Source organism: Artemia franciscana, chromosome 5 (assembly GCF_032884065.1).
Source record: "Artemia franciscana chromosome 5, ASM3288406v1, whole genome shotgun sequence".
Lineage (NCBI taxonomy): Eukaryota > Metazoa > Arthropoda > Branchiopoda > Anostraca > Artemiidae > Artemia > Artemia franciscana.
The window spans coordinates 8,833,837-8,853,818 of NC_088867.1; the positions used below are offsets into that span (position 1 = coordinate 8,833,837).

Sequence of the window (19,982 nt, forward strand, 5' to 3'; positions counted from 1 at the left end):
GCAATTCTTGCTTCATAATTTGCAAATAATTGTTTCTAACACATTTTTCATGCAGACCCGCTATACTTCATCCCATCCCCTCCTAATGTGAAATATATAGTCCAAACTTATTACTGAAGTATTCTATTTTCATCATACATAGGTTTATTTATATACCTTTTATAGGAACATATAGGGACTATGGAGGGTTATGTCGACACCAAAACCATCTTTATTCGACCTTATTAAGAAAATACATTTGTAATTGGCTATTATAAAAGATTGAGTTGATTTATGTTTCTATTATAAAGAATGAGAGCATTAAACTATATCTGGTGAAGCTGAATTTGTATGAACAGGAGGAGGGTAGGAAGTACGTCAAGGAATAGTCATTTGAAATTTTAAGTTTCAATTATTTGTTATTCTATGAATTTTTTCCTCTTAAGAAAATTCGATGTCTTAAAAATCATTTTGCGAGCCTCTGCGTTGGCTGACCATGTGAAAGAGTTCTAGTGAATTCTCTCAACGGACTAATGAGACTTACTAAGGGAAGTGGGAGGGGAAGTATATCGAAGGGGCTGTTGTAAATCTCCAGTTAAGAGTTTTGAATCATAGTTTTTATGATGTTACCTTTTTATGCTTCCAAGATTTTCTAATTAAGAAGTGGCACTGAAAGGGCCGTTTTTAGTTCTATATGGCACTTACGGATGGCAGAAGTGATAAAGTTTACGTGGATATGAGCAATAGCTTTCAAAGGAACCATTGAAATATCTCTAAGAAGTTTTGGTCGCCCACTAGTCCCAGCTTTTCACTTAAGACATGACACCAAAAGTGCCATCTTTAGTGTCATTTGGCACATGCAGATGGTGGAATTTACGAGAAAAGGTAGACGTGAGAAATACCTTTTATATGAGCTATTGAACATCTGTCTACGATGTTTTGGTTGCCTGCTAGCCCCACTCCTTGAGAAATGGCATGAACGCGCCATTTTTAGTGCTTTTTTAGTGCTCTTGCAGATGATGGAATTTACAAAAGCACTTAGAAAAAAAAGAAAAAAAAAGGGGACAGATCAGTGCTACCCATGCAAAAGTGTTTTTTCTTGCTGTTCAGGATGGGGGCTGTAATATCCCTGTATAAGTTTTATGACTATGTTGATTCCAATGGTACAATTTTCATTATGATTTGACATCGTTTTCAAGAGGTTTCAGGCTTTTTTTCTAAATATCATAAATTTCTTTTCGCAATAAATTTTTACTTTTAAGGCGAACCGAGATAATAGTTGCAATTCTTGAATCAGTGTCAGATGGCATTTTTTTCTAAACATATTTTTTAACTTTTGGTTACTATGGGCTGTTGTTCGCTCTTTACTAGGTTGCAGCTATCGCTGCAACCTAACCATGAAACAGAGGGTAAACATGTTTTTTCCAGTTTAAACTCGTGTTGAATGATGAATATTTCACAAAAGCTTTACTAATTGATATATTCCCGCGTTAGAAGATTGTCTGACAATGGGTCTGTTCGAATTTCTGTTTTCGAATCTTCTTAGAAACTGGAGAAACGAAGTTGGGTTAGAACTTGAAAGGGACCCTTCGATCTAAGATGTTTTCTATTGATTCTGAAATGTTATTTCATCGAAACTGATTGCGTTACTCGTACAATATGACTTAATTAAAGCTTTAAGATAGGCTAAAAGGCTTTTGATGAGGAGTTCGTATTTCTCAGAGAATTTTGAAATAAACGAATTTATCTTTCTTTGTTTTACAATATCCTTTAAGTTTATAAACACTACGATTATGATAATAATTTATTATGTGTTTTTGTATCTATGAAGAGTATTGCTTACAGTAGTTTAATTATCACTAGAAAAACACTAACTTTGGTATAGTTTTCTAGAAGACATATTTTTAATTTAATAAAAATTCTGTTTTTAGCATAAATTGAAATGTGACATCTTATTTAAAACGAGGGAAAATTCGCTCATATTAGAATTTTAATGAAAAGAAAACAAATGTAAAGCTATAGGCTTGGCTTTGCCAGGCTTGGCTTGTCTTGCTTAGGCTAGCTTAGCTTGCCCAGGCTTGTCTTGCACCTTCGACGAGTTGTTTATCCCCCAACCACTTTGTATGGAAGGGTTTGTCATAGAAATTTGAGCATGGACTCATTGACTTTAAATTAAATGTTTTATTTCTTGTTTAAAGAGTGAAAACTGATTAGAGGGCCACCAGCCCCCTCGCATGTTTTTGCCATCTGCCCCTCCCCCCGTAATACCCATGAGTTACATTTTTTAAAAAGCCATTTTGCTGAAAATAGTTGAATGGTCCAAAAACACCCCTCAAGGTATGACATGCCTCACAGTCTCAGGGGAAAGGGCTACACATTATGCCTCAATTTCTTACAGGGTGTTTGGCGTATTCCACTAGAAAATTCCCCCGGAAGATTCCAACCGGAAAATACCCCGAGGAAATCCCCCCCAGTAGTACCCTCTTCGTAGTTTTAACCAGGGTCCTATCCCTGATTTTAACCGGTGCCCTATTCCTGCTTTTAACTGATGATTTTAACTTCTGATTTCCAATCAAGTGACCCACTTCCCAAGTTTATACAAAACTTTTTTCCATAAGAATCTTATGTGTTAACAATGGGCAACTTGCATAACTTTCGACCCTTGCCCCAAGGGCTTTCTGGCGGGGTTGTTAACCCTGGAGACATGGTTTTGTTTTAGCTTTGGACTGTTTTAAATAAAACGCTATCTCAAAACTTTGATCACATACATTTGCGGAAAAAGGCTTTTGGGGAGGGTTGCCCTCCGATCACTTTTGACTCTTTAAAAGCGCACTTGAACTTCCGGTTTCCAATCAAATGAGCCTCTTCCAAGCTTTATTTGACAATCCCTTCCATAAAAAAAAACCTTATTTGAAAAATGGTCAACGTGCATAAATTACAGCCCTAGTCCCAGGGACTTTGGGGGTTTTGTCAATCCATAAGGCATTGTTTTTTGGCCTTTGGACAATATTCAACAAAATGACTAGGTCAAAATTTTGATCGCATACATCTGGGGAAAAAGAGCGTAGGGGAACTGGTTACCCTCCGATCACTTTTGAATCTTATAAACGGCACTAGAACTCTCAATTTACAATCAAAAGAACCCCCTCCAAAGGTCATACGACCACCCCTTTCATATGAAGGAAAAAAATATAAGAAATACTAAGTCATTGAAGCCTTGTGAATATTTAGTACAGGTAATGCTATTGCGTTGCATCTGAAACAATTCTGTTCCGTGTACTTACTACGTCGTTTATTTGTTTTGTTTTTTTGTCGCTATTTTTTTAGTAACTAAGACTTAGACAGGGAGCCAGGAATAAGTTCAGTTTGATTCGTTAGTAAATTCTAATTACCGTAGCTTGAACTTATCTTACTTTGCACCAACAGGAAGTTTTATGGCAGTCATAGGAGAAACCTTAAGCAAATTTATTATTATTAAAGTTTATTATCATTATTTAGGTATTATTTGTAAATTTTTTGTTAACTACCTGACCCCTGCCACGCGTTGCTGTGGCGCTGCACGCCCCAGCAACACGTGGGGTGTCAGCTAGTCAGCCGGCACTTGGACTGGCCCCTGCCACGCGTTGCTGAGATGCTGCGCACTCCTGAAACACGTATACAAGGTGCTAATTTTTAACTGCGTATAGTATGTTTTTTTTTTTTTTTTAAGTTTTTTTCTTTTTTTTAGTTTTTTTTCTTTTTTTAGTTTTGTTTATAGTTTTTCTTTCTTTTTATTTTTTAGTTTTTTCTAGTTTTTTTATAGTTTTTTTTATTGTCTGTAACAGACAAACAAACAGTATATTTTTATATAGATAGATATTATAGGGCAACAAGACTCCTCCCATGCTCTTTTGATCTGCAATTTCCCTATAAACATCCTAGCAGAAGTTTGGTGTAACCATAAATATTTACTCTTCTAGGAACGACAAAACCCCCCATAGCCCAATGTTTTCTGTTTGTCCCAGGACCCCCAAAACCCCCATGATTTCCTTGATCTTTTATTTTAATTCCTGTTTGTTTTGGGTATCATTCATTCTTTAGTAGTAATCTCTGGTCATTCTGTGTTTGAATTACTTTAGAAATTTATTTCTGCTGCTCTTAAGTTTAACATGGATTTTTACTTTTCTTCGAAAACTTTTTTCAAGAAAATAATTTAAATTAATTTAAAGAAAGTACACGTAATATATTAACTAAAAAGTTTTAAACTAATCTTGGCTGTATCACTTCTTGACATCCTGAAATGAACCGAAAGTTGATTTTCCTTGGTGAATCATTAATTTTCAGTGTGAGTAGACTAAACCTAGAGGACTTTGAAGAAGACAACCAGCCCAGGAAGAAAATTGATTTTTGGGCTTTCAAATTTTCCAAAAATCATATCATTTTTTTGAGCGACATATTCATTTCCTCGCTCATCCGCTTGAAAATTATAGAATACTAGCTGTTGGGGTGGCGCTTCGCGCCACCCCAACACCTAGTTGGTGGGGGCGCTTCGCGCCCCCCCCAAGCCCCCCCGCGCGCGTAAGTCGTTACGCGCCATAATAGTTACGCGCCATTGTAGTTGTGTCCCTATGTCCCACCTGTGAATATAGATATATATATATATATATATATATATATATATATATATATATATATATATATATATATATATATATATATATATATATATATATATATATATATATATGGTTTTAACTACGTAAAACTTGCGAATATATAACATTCTTTGCTGTCCCATTGTCTTTGCATATAAATAGATTGTCAGGTTTACCGACTCTTGAACATGCAACATATAATGGTCCATGGGAAAACAATCTGTATTCAGATCTATACCTCATGATTCTAATGATTGCCCTTGAGCTTTGTTGATGGTGATTGCTAATCGACCATTCCCTGTCCCGGTGTCCCGGTCGTCATTTACATCCCCCTGTTTCCCCCGGTGTCCCCGTTATAGTTGTGTCCCTGTGTCCCGGTCGTCATTTATATTCCCTGTGTCCCGGTCGTCATTTGTATCCCGGTGTCCCGGTCTGTATATACATTCGTTTTTTAGTTTTGTTTTTCTCCTTTATTTTTTTCCTTTTTTTTCTTTTTTAGCTTATTTAGATTTTTAGATTTTTTAGTTTTTTTATTAGTTTTTAGTTTTTTTTTCTTTTTAGTTTTTTTGTCCCGGTTGTCATTTATATCCCCCTGTTTCCCCCGGTGTCCCCGTTGTAGTTGTGTCCCTGTGTCCCGGTCGTCATTTATATTCCCTGTGTCCCGGTCGTCATTTGTATCCCGGTGTACCGGTCTGTATATACATTCGTTTTTTAGTTTTGTTTTTCTCCTTTATTTTTTTCCTTTTTTTTTCTTTTTTAGTTTGTTTAGATTTTTAGATTTTTTAGTTTTTTTATTAGTTTTTAGTTTTTTTTTCTTTTTAGTTTTTTTGTAGTTTTTACCTTCTTTTTAGTTTTGTTAATTTTTTTTTTTACTTATGTCCTGGTCGTCATTTATACTCCCTGTGTCCCGGTGCTTTGTTGATTGCTAATCGAACATTCCTTTTGTCCTAGTCGCTTTCTCTTTGAGTGTCGTCATTTATTTTAGCTTATTTTTCAGTTTTTTCCTTTTTTTTAGTTTTTTTTTATTTTTTATTGTTTTTAGTTTTTTACCTTTTTTTAGTTTTTTTAGTTTTTTAGCTTTTTTACTTTTTTTATTAGTTTTTAGTTTTTTTTTGTAGTTTTTGCCTTTTTTTAGTTTTTTCAGTTTTTTTTTTAGTTTTTTATTGGTTTTTACCTTTATTTTAGCTTATTTTTCAGTTTTTTCCTTTTTTTTTAGTTTTTTTTAGTTTTTAGTTTTTTTAGTTTTTTACCTTTTTTTAGTTTTTTTAGTTTTTTAGTTTTTTAGCTTTTTTATTTTTTTTATTAGTTTTTAGTTTTTTTTGTAGTTTTTGCTTTTTTTTAGTTTTTTTAGTTTTTTAGCTTTTTTATTAGTTTTTAGTTTTTTATTGGTTTTTACCTTTATAGTTTTTTTAGTTTTTTAGCTTATTTATTTTTTTTATTAGTTTTTAGTTTTTTTTGTAGTTTTTGCCTTTTTTAGTTTTTTCAGTTTTGACGTCACCTGATCCAGTTTTTTCAGGTGACGTCACCTGACACATCCATCCACACATCCACAGACAGACAGACAACTTATTTTTATATATATAGATGTGTGGCAACTTTTGCCACAGCAACCAGGAATCAGAACACGAGCCCTGAAATCAGTCTGAAATCGTGAGCCCTATCGAACAGTTCGTGGTAACGAACTGTAGTAAGGAGTGACCCGGCTCAATAGTAACCAAAACTCTAAAAAATACAATTTTGATACCAATAGCTGCATCAAAAGAATCGCATTTTAATTTTGATTTTAAATATTTAAATTTCATCAAGTTTAGTCTTACCCATCAAAAGTTACGAGCCTGAGAAAATTTGCCTTATATTAGAAAATAGGGGGAAACACCCCCTAAAATTAATAGAATCTTAACGTTTCAAGCTCCTATCTACAAAAATGTCGAATTTTGTGTTTTTTGCCAGAAGGCAGATCACGGATGCGTATTTATTTGTTTTTTTTTTTTTGTTTTTTTTTTTTCCCAGGGATGATCATATCCACCCAGTGATCCTAGAATGATGCGAGAGGGCTCATTCTAATGGAAGTGAAAAGTTCGACTGCCCTTTTTAAGTGACCAAAAAAATTGGAGGGCACCTAGGCCCCCTCCCACGCTAATTATTTTCCCAAAATCAACGGATCACAATTCTGAGATAGCCATTTTCTTCAGCGTAGTCGAAAAACCTTATAACTATGTCTTTGGGGACCACTTACTCCCCCACAGTCCCCGTGGGAGGGGCTACAAGTTACAAACTTTGACCAGTGCTTACATATAGTAATGGTTATTGGGAAGTGTACAGACGTTTTCAGGGGGATTTTTTGGTTGGGGAGAGGGGCTGAGAAGAGGGGGATATATTGGGGGAACTTTGCATCGAGGAATTTTTCATGGAGGAAGAAAATTTCCATGAAGGGAGCGCAGGATTTTCTAGCATTATTAAAAAAAAAAAAAATGAAAAAATAAGTATGAAAAAGTTTCTTCAATTGGAAGTAAGGAGCAGCATTAAAACTTGAAACGAACAGAAATTATACGCGTATGAGGGGCTCACTTCTTCCTAATACTTCGCTTTTTAAGCTAAAGTGTCTTTATTAATTTCAACTATTTATTCCACGGCTTTTGTGATTCAGGGGTCATTCTTAATGAATTGGGACAAAATTGAAGCTTTAGTGTAAAGAGCGAGGTACTGACGAGGGGGTGAACCCCTCATATATGTAATAAAAACATGAGAATACAAAAGTTTGTTACGTAAGCTAATTTATAAGTTACGTATATCTTTTACTAATAAAAACATTCGTAAAAAATTAAAAGTTCTAGTTGCCTTTTTAAGTAACCAAAAAATCGGAGGGCAACTAGGCTTCCTCCCCCACTCCTTTTTTCTCAAAATCATTCGATCGAAACTATGAGAAAGTCATTTAGCCAAAAAAAAAGTAAATATGCAAATTTCGTTTGAATTATTCCTCTGCGGAGAGCCAAAATCACAACATGCATTGATACCAAAACGTTCAGAAATTAAATAAGAAAAACAAGTTTTTTACCTGAAAGTAAGGAGCGACATTAAAACTTAAAACGAACAGAAATTACTTCGTATATGAAAGGGGCTGCTTCCTCATCAATGTCCCACTCTTTACGCTATAGTTTTTTACTGTTTTAAAAGGTAGAGTTGAGAGAAAGAGTAAAACTTTAGCGTAAAGAGCGGGGCGTTAATGAGGAAGCAGCCCCTTTCATATACGAACTAATTTCTGTTCGTTTTAAGTTTTAATGTCGCTCTTTACTTTCAGTTAAAAAAACTTGTTTTTTTATTCATTTTTTTTCTTTCCTAAATCCACAAAGTTCAGGTATTTTCAAATCAAATGTTTATTACTCATTGCTCAGGAAAGGTCTGATGAATCTGAAGAAAATTATAACCAAAGGAATCATACAAAACGAAAACAGCTCGTGTGTCGATTTTCTGCCAAAACAGATAATTAACCATTTTCAAACCAAACGCTAGCTGAGCTGACCACGAGCTGAGAAAATACACAAAAATGAAAATAACAACGAAAGTAAATGATAAAAAACCATCACAGTGTGTAGACATAGACAGGGTCAAGAGAACCCCCATTAACAGACATAAAAAAAAGAAGAAGCTTTTTTTTATGAGTGACCTTCCCAGGCATTTATTTTTGTGACTTTGAAACGAACAATTAAAACAAGGTAGAACATACAATGATTCTAATTTGTGTTTTACCCCAGGACGTTACCCCGTATTTGCAGATAATGAAAAACTCAGTACGGTGGCTCAATTGCACAAAGGTTCAAGTGCACGGAAGCTCAGTTGCACGGGAGTAAATGGGGAGTAATGGGGTTCAGTCGCAAGAAAATTTAGCTGCGCGAGGGTTCAGTTGCACGGGAGCTCAGTTGCATGAAGGTTCAGTTACACTGAGTTACACGAGGTTGAATTGCACGGGGCTTTAATTGCACAGGAGTCATATACAAACATATATATATATATATATATATATATATATATATATATATATATATATATATATATATATATATATATGTATATATATGTTATTTCATATAATTATATTAACTAGAAGCCATATTTTCGCTCATTATTAACTTTTTTATTTCCATCAAAATCTGTTTGCTAGGGGAAAACTAATAAGTTGTGTCCCCGGTTTCCATAGAAAGCTCACCATCAAGCTATGAAATCTTTTCTTATTTTTGTGAATAGCCATTCTTGTTTTGACCTAAATAAAAAGCTTTGCTTTTGATAAGCCTTGTCGCTTTGTTCGCACTTCATTTAGGCGTTGCCACGATACACGAAGATCAACTTCCCAAAAAAACGTTGTCATATAAACGCATTATAAAGACTAAAACATAATTCTCCTGGAGAATGAACTTAGTAAGTAATTTGTCCTGTTTTTATGCCATAGTAAATTTACCGAGGAATATACACATAAGCCTATTAGGGAGGAATGTGCAGTCTGGTGCATACATCTTTAGGCTTGTTTTGAAAACAAATATATAGAAACAAGGAAAACAGGCGAAATATTAAATAATTACAACCACAGAAACCTCAAAAATCATAAAATCAAGGTGTAGCAATATATGCTGTTTCGTATAGAACGAACTTCTCTTTTCTTAACTGCGGCTTTTATCTTTTTCTCTTTCGCCAAGGGTAATCGTGCCGAACTGGTGGACGTAGAATATTGGGAGTGGGATTGCTTGAACCCTGATTCAAAAATATAGTCACAAAATCACAATTCAGAGTGCAAATTTGTACCACAAGACAATGATTTTTTGCAAAAATAAAGTGATAAAAATAGGAAATCCAAATTCTGAGATGGCCAATCAGTTTATCCTGACTAGAAACCCAAAATCACAAGTCTGCAATCCCCCATCTTGAGAACCGAGGCAGATCACATTTTAACACAGGTCTATATATCTGTTGTGTCCACCATTTTTCTTCTTTTTCTCCCACAGGCAACGGTGCGGAACGAAAGGTAATAGACTATTCAAATAAAACTCACTTAAAAGGAAATCAAAAGTTCTACCGCCTTTTGACAAAAAAAGTACCATTTTCTGCCACAAATCAACACTTTTGGCTAAACAAGTCCAAAATAACAGTGACTAAAAATTCTGAGATACTGAAAATTGAAAAAATTAAAAATCGTTGTATATTTCACCCTTCCAAGATTCTAGCCCTGCTCAATAAAAATCGTGTTTTGTTTACCGTCCCATAAGCCGTTTTTCTGCCTTTCTAACAAAATTTGTTTACAGACAATTTTTGCTAACATTTTAACACAGGTCTATATATCTGTTAATTCGCCGGTTAATTCGCAAAAAATAGAAAAAATGAAGTATTTTTAACTTATGAGTGGTTGATCAGATCTTAATGAAATTTGATGTTTGGAATGATATTGTGTCTCAAAGCTCTTATTTTAAATCTCGACCGGATCTGATGACATTGGGGGGAGTTGGAGGGGGGAAACCTATAGTCCCGGTTTTGCTACTTTAGGCCCTTCCAGGTAAGCTAGGACGATGAAATTTGGCAAGCGTATCAGGGACCGGACCAGATTAAATTAGAAATAGTCGTTTTTCCGACTTGACCATCTTGGGGGGAGTGGGGGGCCAGTTAATTCGGAAAAAATAGAAAAAATGAAGTATTTTAAACTTATGAACGGGTGATTGGATCTTAATGAAATTTGATGTTTGGAATGATATTGTGTTTCAGAGCTCTTATTTTAAATCCCGATTGCATCTGATGACATTGGGGGGAGTTGGAGGGGGGAACCTAAAGTCCCGGTTTTGCTACTTTAGGCACTTCCAGGTAAGCTAGGACGATGCAATTTGGCAAGCGTATCAGGGACCAGACCAGATTAAATTAGAAATAGTCTTTTTCCCGACTTGACCATCTGGGGGGGGGAGTGGGGGGCCGGTTAATTCGGAATAAATAGAAAAAATGAAGTATTTTTAACTTATGAGCGGGTGATTGGATCTTAATGAAATTTGATGTTTGGAATGATATTGTGTCTCAGAGCTCTTATTTCAAATCCCGACCGCATTTGATGACATTGGGGGGAGTTGGAGGGGGGAAACCCAAAGTCCCGGTTTTGCTACTTTAGGCACTTCCAGGTAAGCTAGGACAATGAAATTTGGCAAGCGTATCAGGGACCAGACCAGATTAAATTAGAAATAGTTTTTTTTCCGACTTGACCATCTGGGGGGGAGTGGAGGCCGGTTAATTGGCGGGGGGAAACCTAAAATCTTGGAAAACACTTAGAGTGGAGGGATCGGGATGAAACTTGATGGAAAAAATAAGCGCAAGTCCCAGATACATGATTGACATAATCGGAACTGATTCGCTCTCTTTGGGGTAGTTGGGGGGGGGGAGTAATTCTTAAAAATTAGAAAAAATGAGGTATTTTCAACTTACGAACGGGTGATCGGATCTCAATGAAATTTGATGTTTAGAAGGATATCATGTCTTAGAGCTTATTTTAAATCCCGACCGAATCTGGTGACGGGGGCGGGGAGTTGGGAGGGGGAAACCTAAAACTTGGAAGACACTTAGAGTGGAGGGATCGGGATGAAACATGGTGGGAAAAATAAACACAAGTCCTAGATAGATGATTGACATAAACGAAACGGATCCGCTCTCTTTGGGGTAGTTGGGGGGGGGGGTTATTTCTGAAAAATTAAAAAATGAGGTATTTTTAACTTACGAACGGGTGATCGGATCTCAATGAAATTTGATATTTAGAAGGATATCGTGGCTCAGAGCTCTTATTTTAAACCCGACCGGATCTGGTGACATTGGGGGGGGGGAGTTGGAAGGGGGAAACCTAAAACTTGGAAAACACTTAGAGTGGAGGGATCGGAATGAAACTTGATGGGGAAAAAAACACGAGTCCTAGATACATGATTGACATAACCAGAACGGATCCACTCTCTTTGGGGTAGTTGGTGGGGGGTTAATTCTGAAAAATTAGAAAAAATGAGGTATTTTTAACTTGCGAACGGGTGATTGGATCTCCATGAAATTTGATATTTAGAAGGATATCGTGTCTCAAAGCTTTTATTTTAAATCCTGACCGGATCTGGTGACATTGGGGGAAGTTTGGGGTGGGGAAACCCGAAATGATGGAAAATGCTTAGATTGGAGGGATTGGGATGAAACTTGGTTTGAAAAATGATCATATTTCTTGCATACGTCATTTACATAATTGGAAGGGATCCGCTCAATTGGGGGGGGGGTAATTCTGAAAAATAAGAAAAAATGACGTATTTTTAACTTACGAAGGAGTGATTGGATCTTCATGAAACTTCGTATTTAGAAGGACCTCGTAACTCAGATATCCTATTTTAAATCTCAACCGGATCAAGCGTAATTGGGGGGGGGGGGCAGTTGGGGGGACCGGAAATCTTAGAAAATACTTAAAGCGGTGAGATCAGGATGAAACTGGATGGGAAGAATAGAAACCTGTCTAAGATACGTGACTGACATAACTGGACTGGATCTGCTCTCTTTGGTGGAATTGAGGGGGGGGGGGTAATTTTGAAAATTGAGGTATTTGTAACTTACGAAAGGGTGACCAGATCTTAATGAAATTTGATATTTAGAAGGATCTTGTGCTTTAAAGTTTTAATTTCAAATTCCGACCAGTTCCTATGACATTCGGGGGAGTTGGAGGGGGAAACCGGAATTTTTGGAAAACATGAAAATTGGGGTATTTTTATCTTACGAATAGACGATCGGATCATAATGAAATTTGATTTTTAGAAGGAATTCATGTCTCAGAGCTCTTATTTCAAATCCCGACCAGATCTTTTGACATTGGGGGGAGTTGGAGGGGGAAATCTTGGAAAAACACTTGGAGTGGAGGAATCGGGATGAAGCTTGGTGGATAGAATAAACAAATGTCCTTGATACGTGATTGACAGAATCGTACTGGATTCGCTCTCTTTGGGGGATTTGGGGGGAGGGGTTCAGTAATTTGGCGAGTTCGGTGCTTCTGGACGTGCTAGGGCGATGAAAATTGGTAGGCGTGTCAGAGAGCTGCACAATTTGACTTGATAAAGTCGTTTTCCCAGATTCGACCATCTGGGGGGCAAAAGGGAGAGGAAAAATTAGAAAAAATCAGGTATTTATAACTTACGAGTGGGTGATCGGATCTTAATGAATTTTGATATTTAGAAGGACTTTGTGACTCAGAGCTCTTATTTTAAATCTTGACCGGAATTAAGCCTCTTACTTTCCTTTTTAAATCAATCTATTGATTCATAGAATTTTGTTAGAGCTCATACCATATGATCTCTTGGCTCTTAGCTCTTCTCGCCTCGTCACAAGTGCCATATGAGCTCTTAGCTCTTGTTTTTTTAGTCAGTGTTATTTGGAACTATGAACCAACTATTGGTAAGGTAAAACAAAATAATACATACCAAATGAACAGCATACTTTTGTGGCAATAACATTAAGCCTTAGGGCTGGTACTGCTTTTGCTGCTAAAATAGTGTTTTAGCAATCCGCTTGTTAAAAAACTACGTGGCCTATACGCAACTTAATTAAACAACTTTGTCGCATATTGACAAATGGTCAGCCAGATTCGATGTCTTCAGCCGGGAGCGCAATGTGTGGTTGGGACAAATCATCCGACGCTTCCCGTATTTTCCTCTAGATTTTTTCAGGTACCCATTTAGGACTGGATCTCTTCCACCTTAACTTGCAGAGTCACTCCAATGACCCCTATTCCAAACCACATAACCAGCAACACCAGAACTCAAACCCCTGACCTCAGGATTTCAAGTCTGGAGCGCTAACCACTCGGCTAGATGGATGGTTTCCTGTATCTCCTAGGAATAAAATTCAAAATTTTCACATCTTCTCAGTAGTTTTCAACAAATCTTGTTCAAACTGCCAGCGTTATGCTTTCAATGACCTTGGTCGCTTTTCCCAAAAAATAATGCGAACGAGATTGATAAATGTTCTTGAAGGGACTCCAAATGTGAAGTCATGGTAAAAAAAAGAAAGGAAAAATATTAAAAAAAAAACAAAATTAGTAGACTCTTGGTGCAGTAATGTTAAATCTTATAGCTTTTGTTGTCTGGCTTTTTGTCAGGTCTATTATATGTTTGAAAAAAAAAGAAGAAAAACGAGGAAAAATTAAGAGTAAAAAAAATTCTGATGAAAATAAAGAGCATAATAAAACTTAAGCAAACAAAAATTATTACTTTCCCATCTATTCAACATATACCTCTAATACTACATCAGGTAAACCTGTTCTTGACAACTCCCTATATCTGTCCAATATTTTAGTTTGCAGTAACTCATATACTCTATATCTAAATGTGAGTCTCTTTACCACCATACAGGGGTTACCATCAATATTATCAAACATCCTTTATTTTATTTCACTAATACAATTATAATTACGATAATGCCATTCTGTTTTCTTAAATTTACGGTAACTCCCATCTTGTATATCTAAGAGTGAGTCTTTTTGCCACTATATTGTGGTAACTTACATCCCGTATGTCTGAATGTCTCTTTGCCGGTGTACTGTAATCACCATCAATATTATCTAAGAGCCTTTATTTTGCATCAACGATAAGATTAGAGTTACGGAGATTTTATTTCATTTTCTCTAGTTTATAGACTACTAACCCCTATTTTTTTTCCAGGAATCGGTCAAGGGCAAGGGGAAGACCTCGAAGATGGACCAGAAGATCAGGTAATCCCTGTTTCTTTTTGCTAAGAGGATTTACAAGGACTGACTCTAATGATATGACTTTTCTTATAAATCTTAAGCCATCAGAAAGCTGTAAATATTGGATTTTTTCTCCCTACGAAGTATTATAGATTGTGCCGACTCTCAACATAATTATATTTTAAAGGAATCTACTGAAAAAGTGTGGAGTGCTGGTGGAGCTTGTATTTGATGGGATTAGTGTAGCTATATATTCATATATATATATATATATATATATATATATATATATATATATATATATATATATATATATATATATGTATATGTAATATATATATATATTATATCTTACATATATATATATATATATATATATATTATATATAATATATATATATATATATATATATATATATATATATATATATATATATATATATATATATATATATATATATATATATATATATATATATAAATATATATATGCAAATATATTATTATTATTATTATTATTCATGTATTACCCGTCAAAAAAGGTGTAATAGACGGAGTAATCGCCAAAGAAAACAATAAGAAAAAAAGGACACAAACACACATCGTAAATTCAAATACATGACAAAAAAAACTCTTCATTACAAATGTAAAAGAAATTTAACAAATCTGAAGAAGATTGATCGTAGGTGCTTTTTATCTTTAATTGTAAAAAACTTCCAGAAAGGAGCAATGTAAAGCAGATATGGAGGGGCTGTGGCGTTGTAGACGGGTGCTATGATGGTAACGGTTCAAGCGTAGTCTGATTTTTATGATTCCACCGTAAGAAAAACTAACTCTACGCTCAACATGAGATGTCAGCAAACGACATGTGTGGCTGATAGATGCGCCAATTAGAAGGCCCAAGTAAGTAACATGATCTACAGGTTTGACTGTCCATATTAAGGAGAGAAGTAGAGGGATTTTGCCAATTGAAAAGGACAAGTTCGGTTTTCTCAGGATTTGAATATTCATTTTCGAGGTTTTTGAAATTCTGCTCGATGTTCTTGATCGTTTGGCTGAGATTCAAGATGCCATCAGCATAACAAACAAAAGAGACATCGAGTTCCCCAAAAATGCAAGAAGGCAGACATTTTGCCTGAGCGTCCAGAACACTATTATTGAATAGTATTAGGGATGTGATAGCCCCATGTCTAGTCCCTTTCTTGGATACCGTGGAATCACAGGCATATTCGAAGGATTAGAAGAGTTTGGCCTCACACGAGAATTAATGCAATTGTATGGGTATTGATGAAGAGCCGACTTCAGGGGTAAATTGAATGAGAGTTTTCAACGGACTCTAAGATTCCTATATAAACCCATGAGAACACGGACTACTGATGGGTTGACACCTCAGTATGTCACATGAAGAAGCGTTTATGAATAAATTAAGGAATTGAACGCACGTTTAATGTCATGTCTGGTGAGGATCAAACTTTCACCCGAAGATTCATCATCTGCGAGGGTAGTAAAAACTGCTGTAAGAGCATGAGAACAGCCAAGAATAGCCTGAAAACCAAACTGATATGGGAGATCGTAACACTTCAGTCTTAGCTCATCAATAAAAAGGAGATTGAGAAGTTTACTGACCATAGTAGAGACGGTGGTGGGCGGAAAGAGGGGCATTGCGAATCAGATTTTGCTTTTTGGGAATCGGAGTCCGATCACCTATGCAGAACGAGGAAGGAGCAATACCTGTAATAAATGTCATTTCCATGAGAAGACTGGGGTGACGCACCAGTACATAACTTCTGTTAATGACGTGTAGAGTTCTCACCTTGTCTATCCCGCAAGACGCTTTCTTCTTGAGTCGAGATATGGCTTTTGTGACAGCGTCACAAGTAACAAAAAATTCAAGGTCAGAAGATTAATCAACATAGCTGTAAAGCTCGTCACAAAATGTGACTGTAAAACAGGATCAGGCTCAGAAAAATCATTTGAAAAATAGGATACCCATTCGGACAGAGGAATGTCATTCGGGTCTGGCAAATAGGAGGAGATAGTACGAGGTAGGATCTCAGTAGATCAGGTAAACTTGACCTTCTCGTAATAAAGTGTTTGTATTTAAAGTTTATAATAAAGTGGTCAAGGTTAGATGAGCAATAGGAAGAATGAATGTAAGCAAACCTAGTGGATTTCTGTTGAACTTTAGAATCATCGCCAAATATTCCATATAGTAAAGAATCACAGATAGAAGCTAAAAACACACTGAAATTTAAATCATAATTAGAATCAGCTACCGTCAAGCACAGGACACGGTCAGTTTAAGGACATCACGAAGGCTTGAGCTAAGCTTACCAACTGCTAAACCAAGGCTGTGGTTAGTCAGAAAATGTTCTTGTAAACACGGAATATCATGATTCTGAAGTATATTCTAAAGAATACGTCTTTTGTTAACAAGACCACCATTAATATTCCAAGAGATTAGACTATGTGATGTCGGGGGCTGCTAGGTCATGGCCTAAGAGAGGTTGGCTTCTGTTTGGTGACGGGACATTTTACACTATAACAGGTGTGACTTTTTCATTCATACTGCACAAAACATAGCATTAGTGTATGGATTGGATTTGCTGGACGCGTGGTCAGTGGCTCCACAGCAACCACAGATGGCTATGTTATTACAATTGGCCGCAAGATGGCCTTCGTCATGACAAGAGAAGCATATTCTTGGCAAGTGGAAAACAGATTGTGCCTCAGCAAAGCGGCTTTTTCTGAGGTTTTGTGGAATAAAACAATAATTTTGCCCCAAAAAACAGAAAACACCTATCAACAGAAAATTTTGAGACAGACAATCGATCCCAAGATACAAAAAAACGTGTATGCTTTCCAGTTTCACAGGTAGTAATTCCACGCTGCGGCATATTTGCTCCTAAAGATGCGCGTAGTCCATAAAACTCAATGTTAACATAAACATTTATTTAAAGCTTCATTAAACTAAATTCATCCACTTGAAACACGATAAAATTATGCATATTGAAGTATAATCACCAGTAACCATCACACGAGAGGGTTGCTGGATCTTTGTGTAGTGTGAGGACTGTGAAAGAAGCCTCAAAAAGTGAGTGTATGCTAAAATATCTCAAGTCTCCAGCTAAAAGCCTTCAGATAAAAGTTGAAGGAGGTTTGGAGAGGGGCATTCATCTCCAATCTCCTTCCAGTCCTCAAGACGTTTTGACTAAGCCGCTCATATGGGTGCTGCTGAGTGACAGCTCCCCTTATATTGCTAAAGTATTTCCTCTTTGGGTCATGAAATTTATATTAATATGCTTCCCAGTACAAAAGGGGGAGATTTGGGGTCCTATAATGAGAGCACCCCTTGAATTTCCCCAAGGAAGTCGGTGGAACAAATGCTACCAGAAGCTTATTTTTAACCAGGATTGGAATGTGAATATTTCTCATTTTCATTTTGTATATATTTTTCAATGCATTCTTGCTGTCGGGGGAGGAAATGGACGGTTAGACAAAGTTATAAAGAGGTTTGAGATGGAGTATAAGTCAGTTTTTAATTCTCTTCCATTCGTGGGATTTATTTGGGCTAAGCCTATAATGTGGGTGCTGTGAGAAAATAGCTCCCTCTTTTTGCAGAAAAACATTTCTATGTAACCAAAACGATTACATTGATAGGATTACTGGCACAAATGATGGAGAGGTAGGGAATATCAAGAGCGGCACAAGGAAATTTTTCTGGGGTGTGCCACCAGGAGCTTTGTTTTACCAAAATTTAAATGAAATTGTTTCTCATTTTCATAATATATATATATATATATATATATATATATATATATATATATATATATATATATATATATATATATATATATATATATATATATATAAATTGTATAAGGAGGTTCGAAAGAGAGGGAGAGGGTAGCATTTAATTTATAATTTCATTTTCTTTCTTTGGATTTTTTTGGACTAAACCAGAATGTAGTTGCTGGATCGTAATAGCTTCCTTTTTATCCCAGAAGAAAATTTTCTGTGTGCACAAAAATATTGCAATGATATGATTACCAACACAAACGGTGGAGAGGTAAGGAGATAGGGAGTACCATGAATGGTGCCAGATATCCAGGGGGCAAGTGCTACCTTCACCTTTATTTAATCAATTTTACGAAATTATTCAGTTAATTTTGCTAACTATAGTTAATTATTTGCCGAATTATTTAATTCTTTATTTAGAGGTTTACTCTACCAAAATTTAAATAGGGATGTTTTAGTTTTCCTCTTAATATATTTTTTTAATGTTTTCTATTTCGAAGGCAGTATTGACCAAGTCCGTATCCAGAGGGTAAGTCGGAGTTTTAACCCCTTTCTCTGAAATGTTTGTCTGACTCGTAAAAACGTAAAAAAATGGATATAAACAAATTTGTAATGTGTTGCTCCTATACCTGACCCCCCCCCCGGAAAAAATCCTTGTGTAAAACGCCACCCGAAAAAAATCCTGATACGGTCCTAGTATTGACCATCTGGATCCCATGCCAGTGTCCATAAAAAAAACATCTCTATAAAACCAGATTTGTGTGTAGAAATCACCTTGAAAACAATATAAATGATGACGATATAATTCTTTGTTATATTTCAGATCACCCCTTCCTAATAAATTAAATAAAAAAAAACAAGTTTTTCAGCTGAAAGTAAGGAGCGACATTAAAACTTAAAACGAACAGAAATTACTTCGTATATGAAAGGGGCTGCTTCCTCATCAACGCCCCGCTCTTTACGCTAAAGTTTGACTCTTTCTCTCAACTCTTCTTTTTAAAACAGTAAAAAACTTTAGCGTAAAGAGGGGGGCATTGATGAGGAAGCAGTCCCTTTCATATACGAAGTAATTTCTGTTCGTTTTAAGTTTTAATGTCGCTCCTTACTTTTAGTTAAAAAAAACTTGTTTTTTTTATTTAATTTCTAAACGTTTTGGTATCAATGCATGTTGTGATTTTGGCTCTCCGCAGAGGAATAATTAAAACGAAACTTGTATATTTTTTTTTTGCTAAATGGCTTTCTCATAATTTTGATCGAATGATTTTGAGAAAGAAAGAGCGGGGGAGGAAGCCTAGTTGCCCTCCAATTTTTTGGTTAATTAAAAAGGCAACTAGAACTTTTAATTTTTTACGAGTCTTTTTATTAGTAAAATATATACGTAACTTATAAATTAGCTTACGTAAAAATTTTTTTATTCTCATGTTTTTATTACACATATGAGAGGGTTCGCCCCCTCGTCAGTACCTCTCTCTTTACACTAAATCTCAAATTTTGTCCCAATTCATTAAGAATGACCCCTGAATCACAAAAGCCGTAGAATAAATAGTTGACATTGCTAAAAATACTTTAGCGTAAAGAGCGAGGTATTAGGAGGAGGTGAACCCCTCATATGGGTAATAATTTCTGTTCGTTTTAAGTTTTAATGCTGCTCCTTACTTCCAGATGAAAAAAACTTTTTCATATTTATTTTTTCATTTTTTTTTTTAGATAATGCTTGCAAATCCTGCGCTCCCTTCATGGAAATTTTCTTCCCCCATGACAAATCCTCGATGGAAAGTTCCCCCAGTATATCCCCCTCTTCTCAACCCCTCCCCCAACCAAAAATCCTCCTGAAAACGCCTGTACACTTCCCA

The 19,982-nt window shown here is 35.8% G+C and overlaps 1 protein-coding gene across 1 annotated transcript in view; it reads left to right on the forward strand.

The window, feature by feature from the left end:
- Positions 1–19,982, forward strand: part of LOC136026953 (uncharacterized) — a 280,140-nt gene that overhangs the window by 147,443 nt on the left and 112,715 nt on the right. Inside the window, exon 11 of the mRNA XM_065703812.1 lies at positions 14,306–14,355. Within this exon, the coding sequence (XP_065559884.1) occupies positions 14,306–14,355 (50 nt within the window). The remainder of the gene's footprint in view (positions 1–14,305; positions 14,356–19,982) is intronic.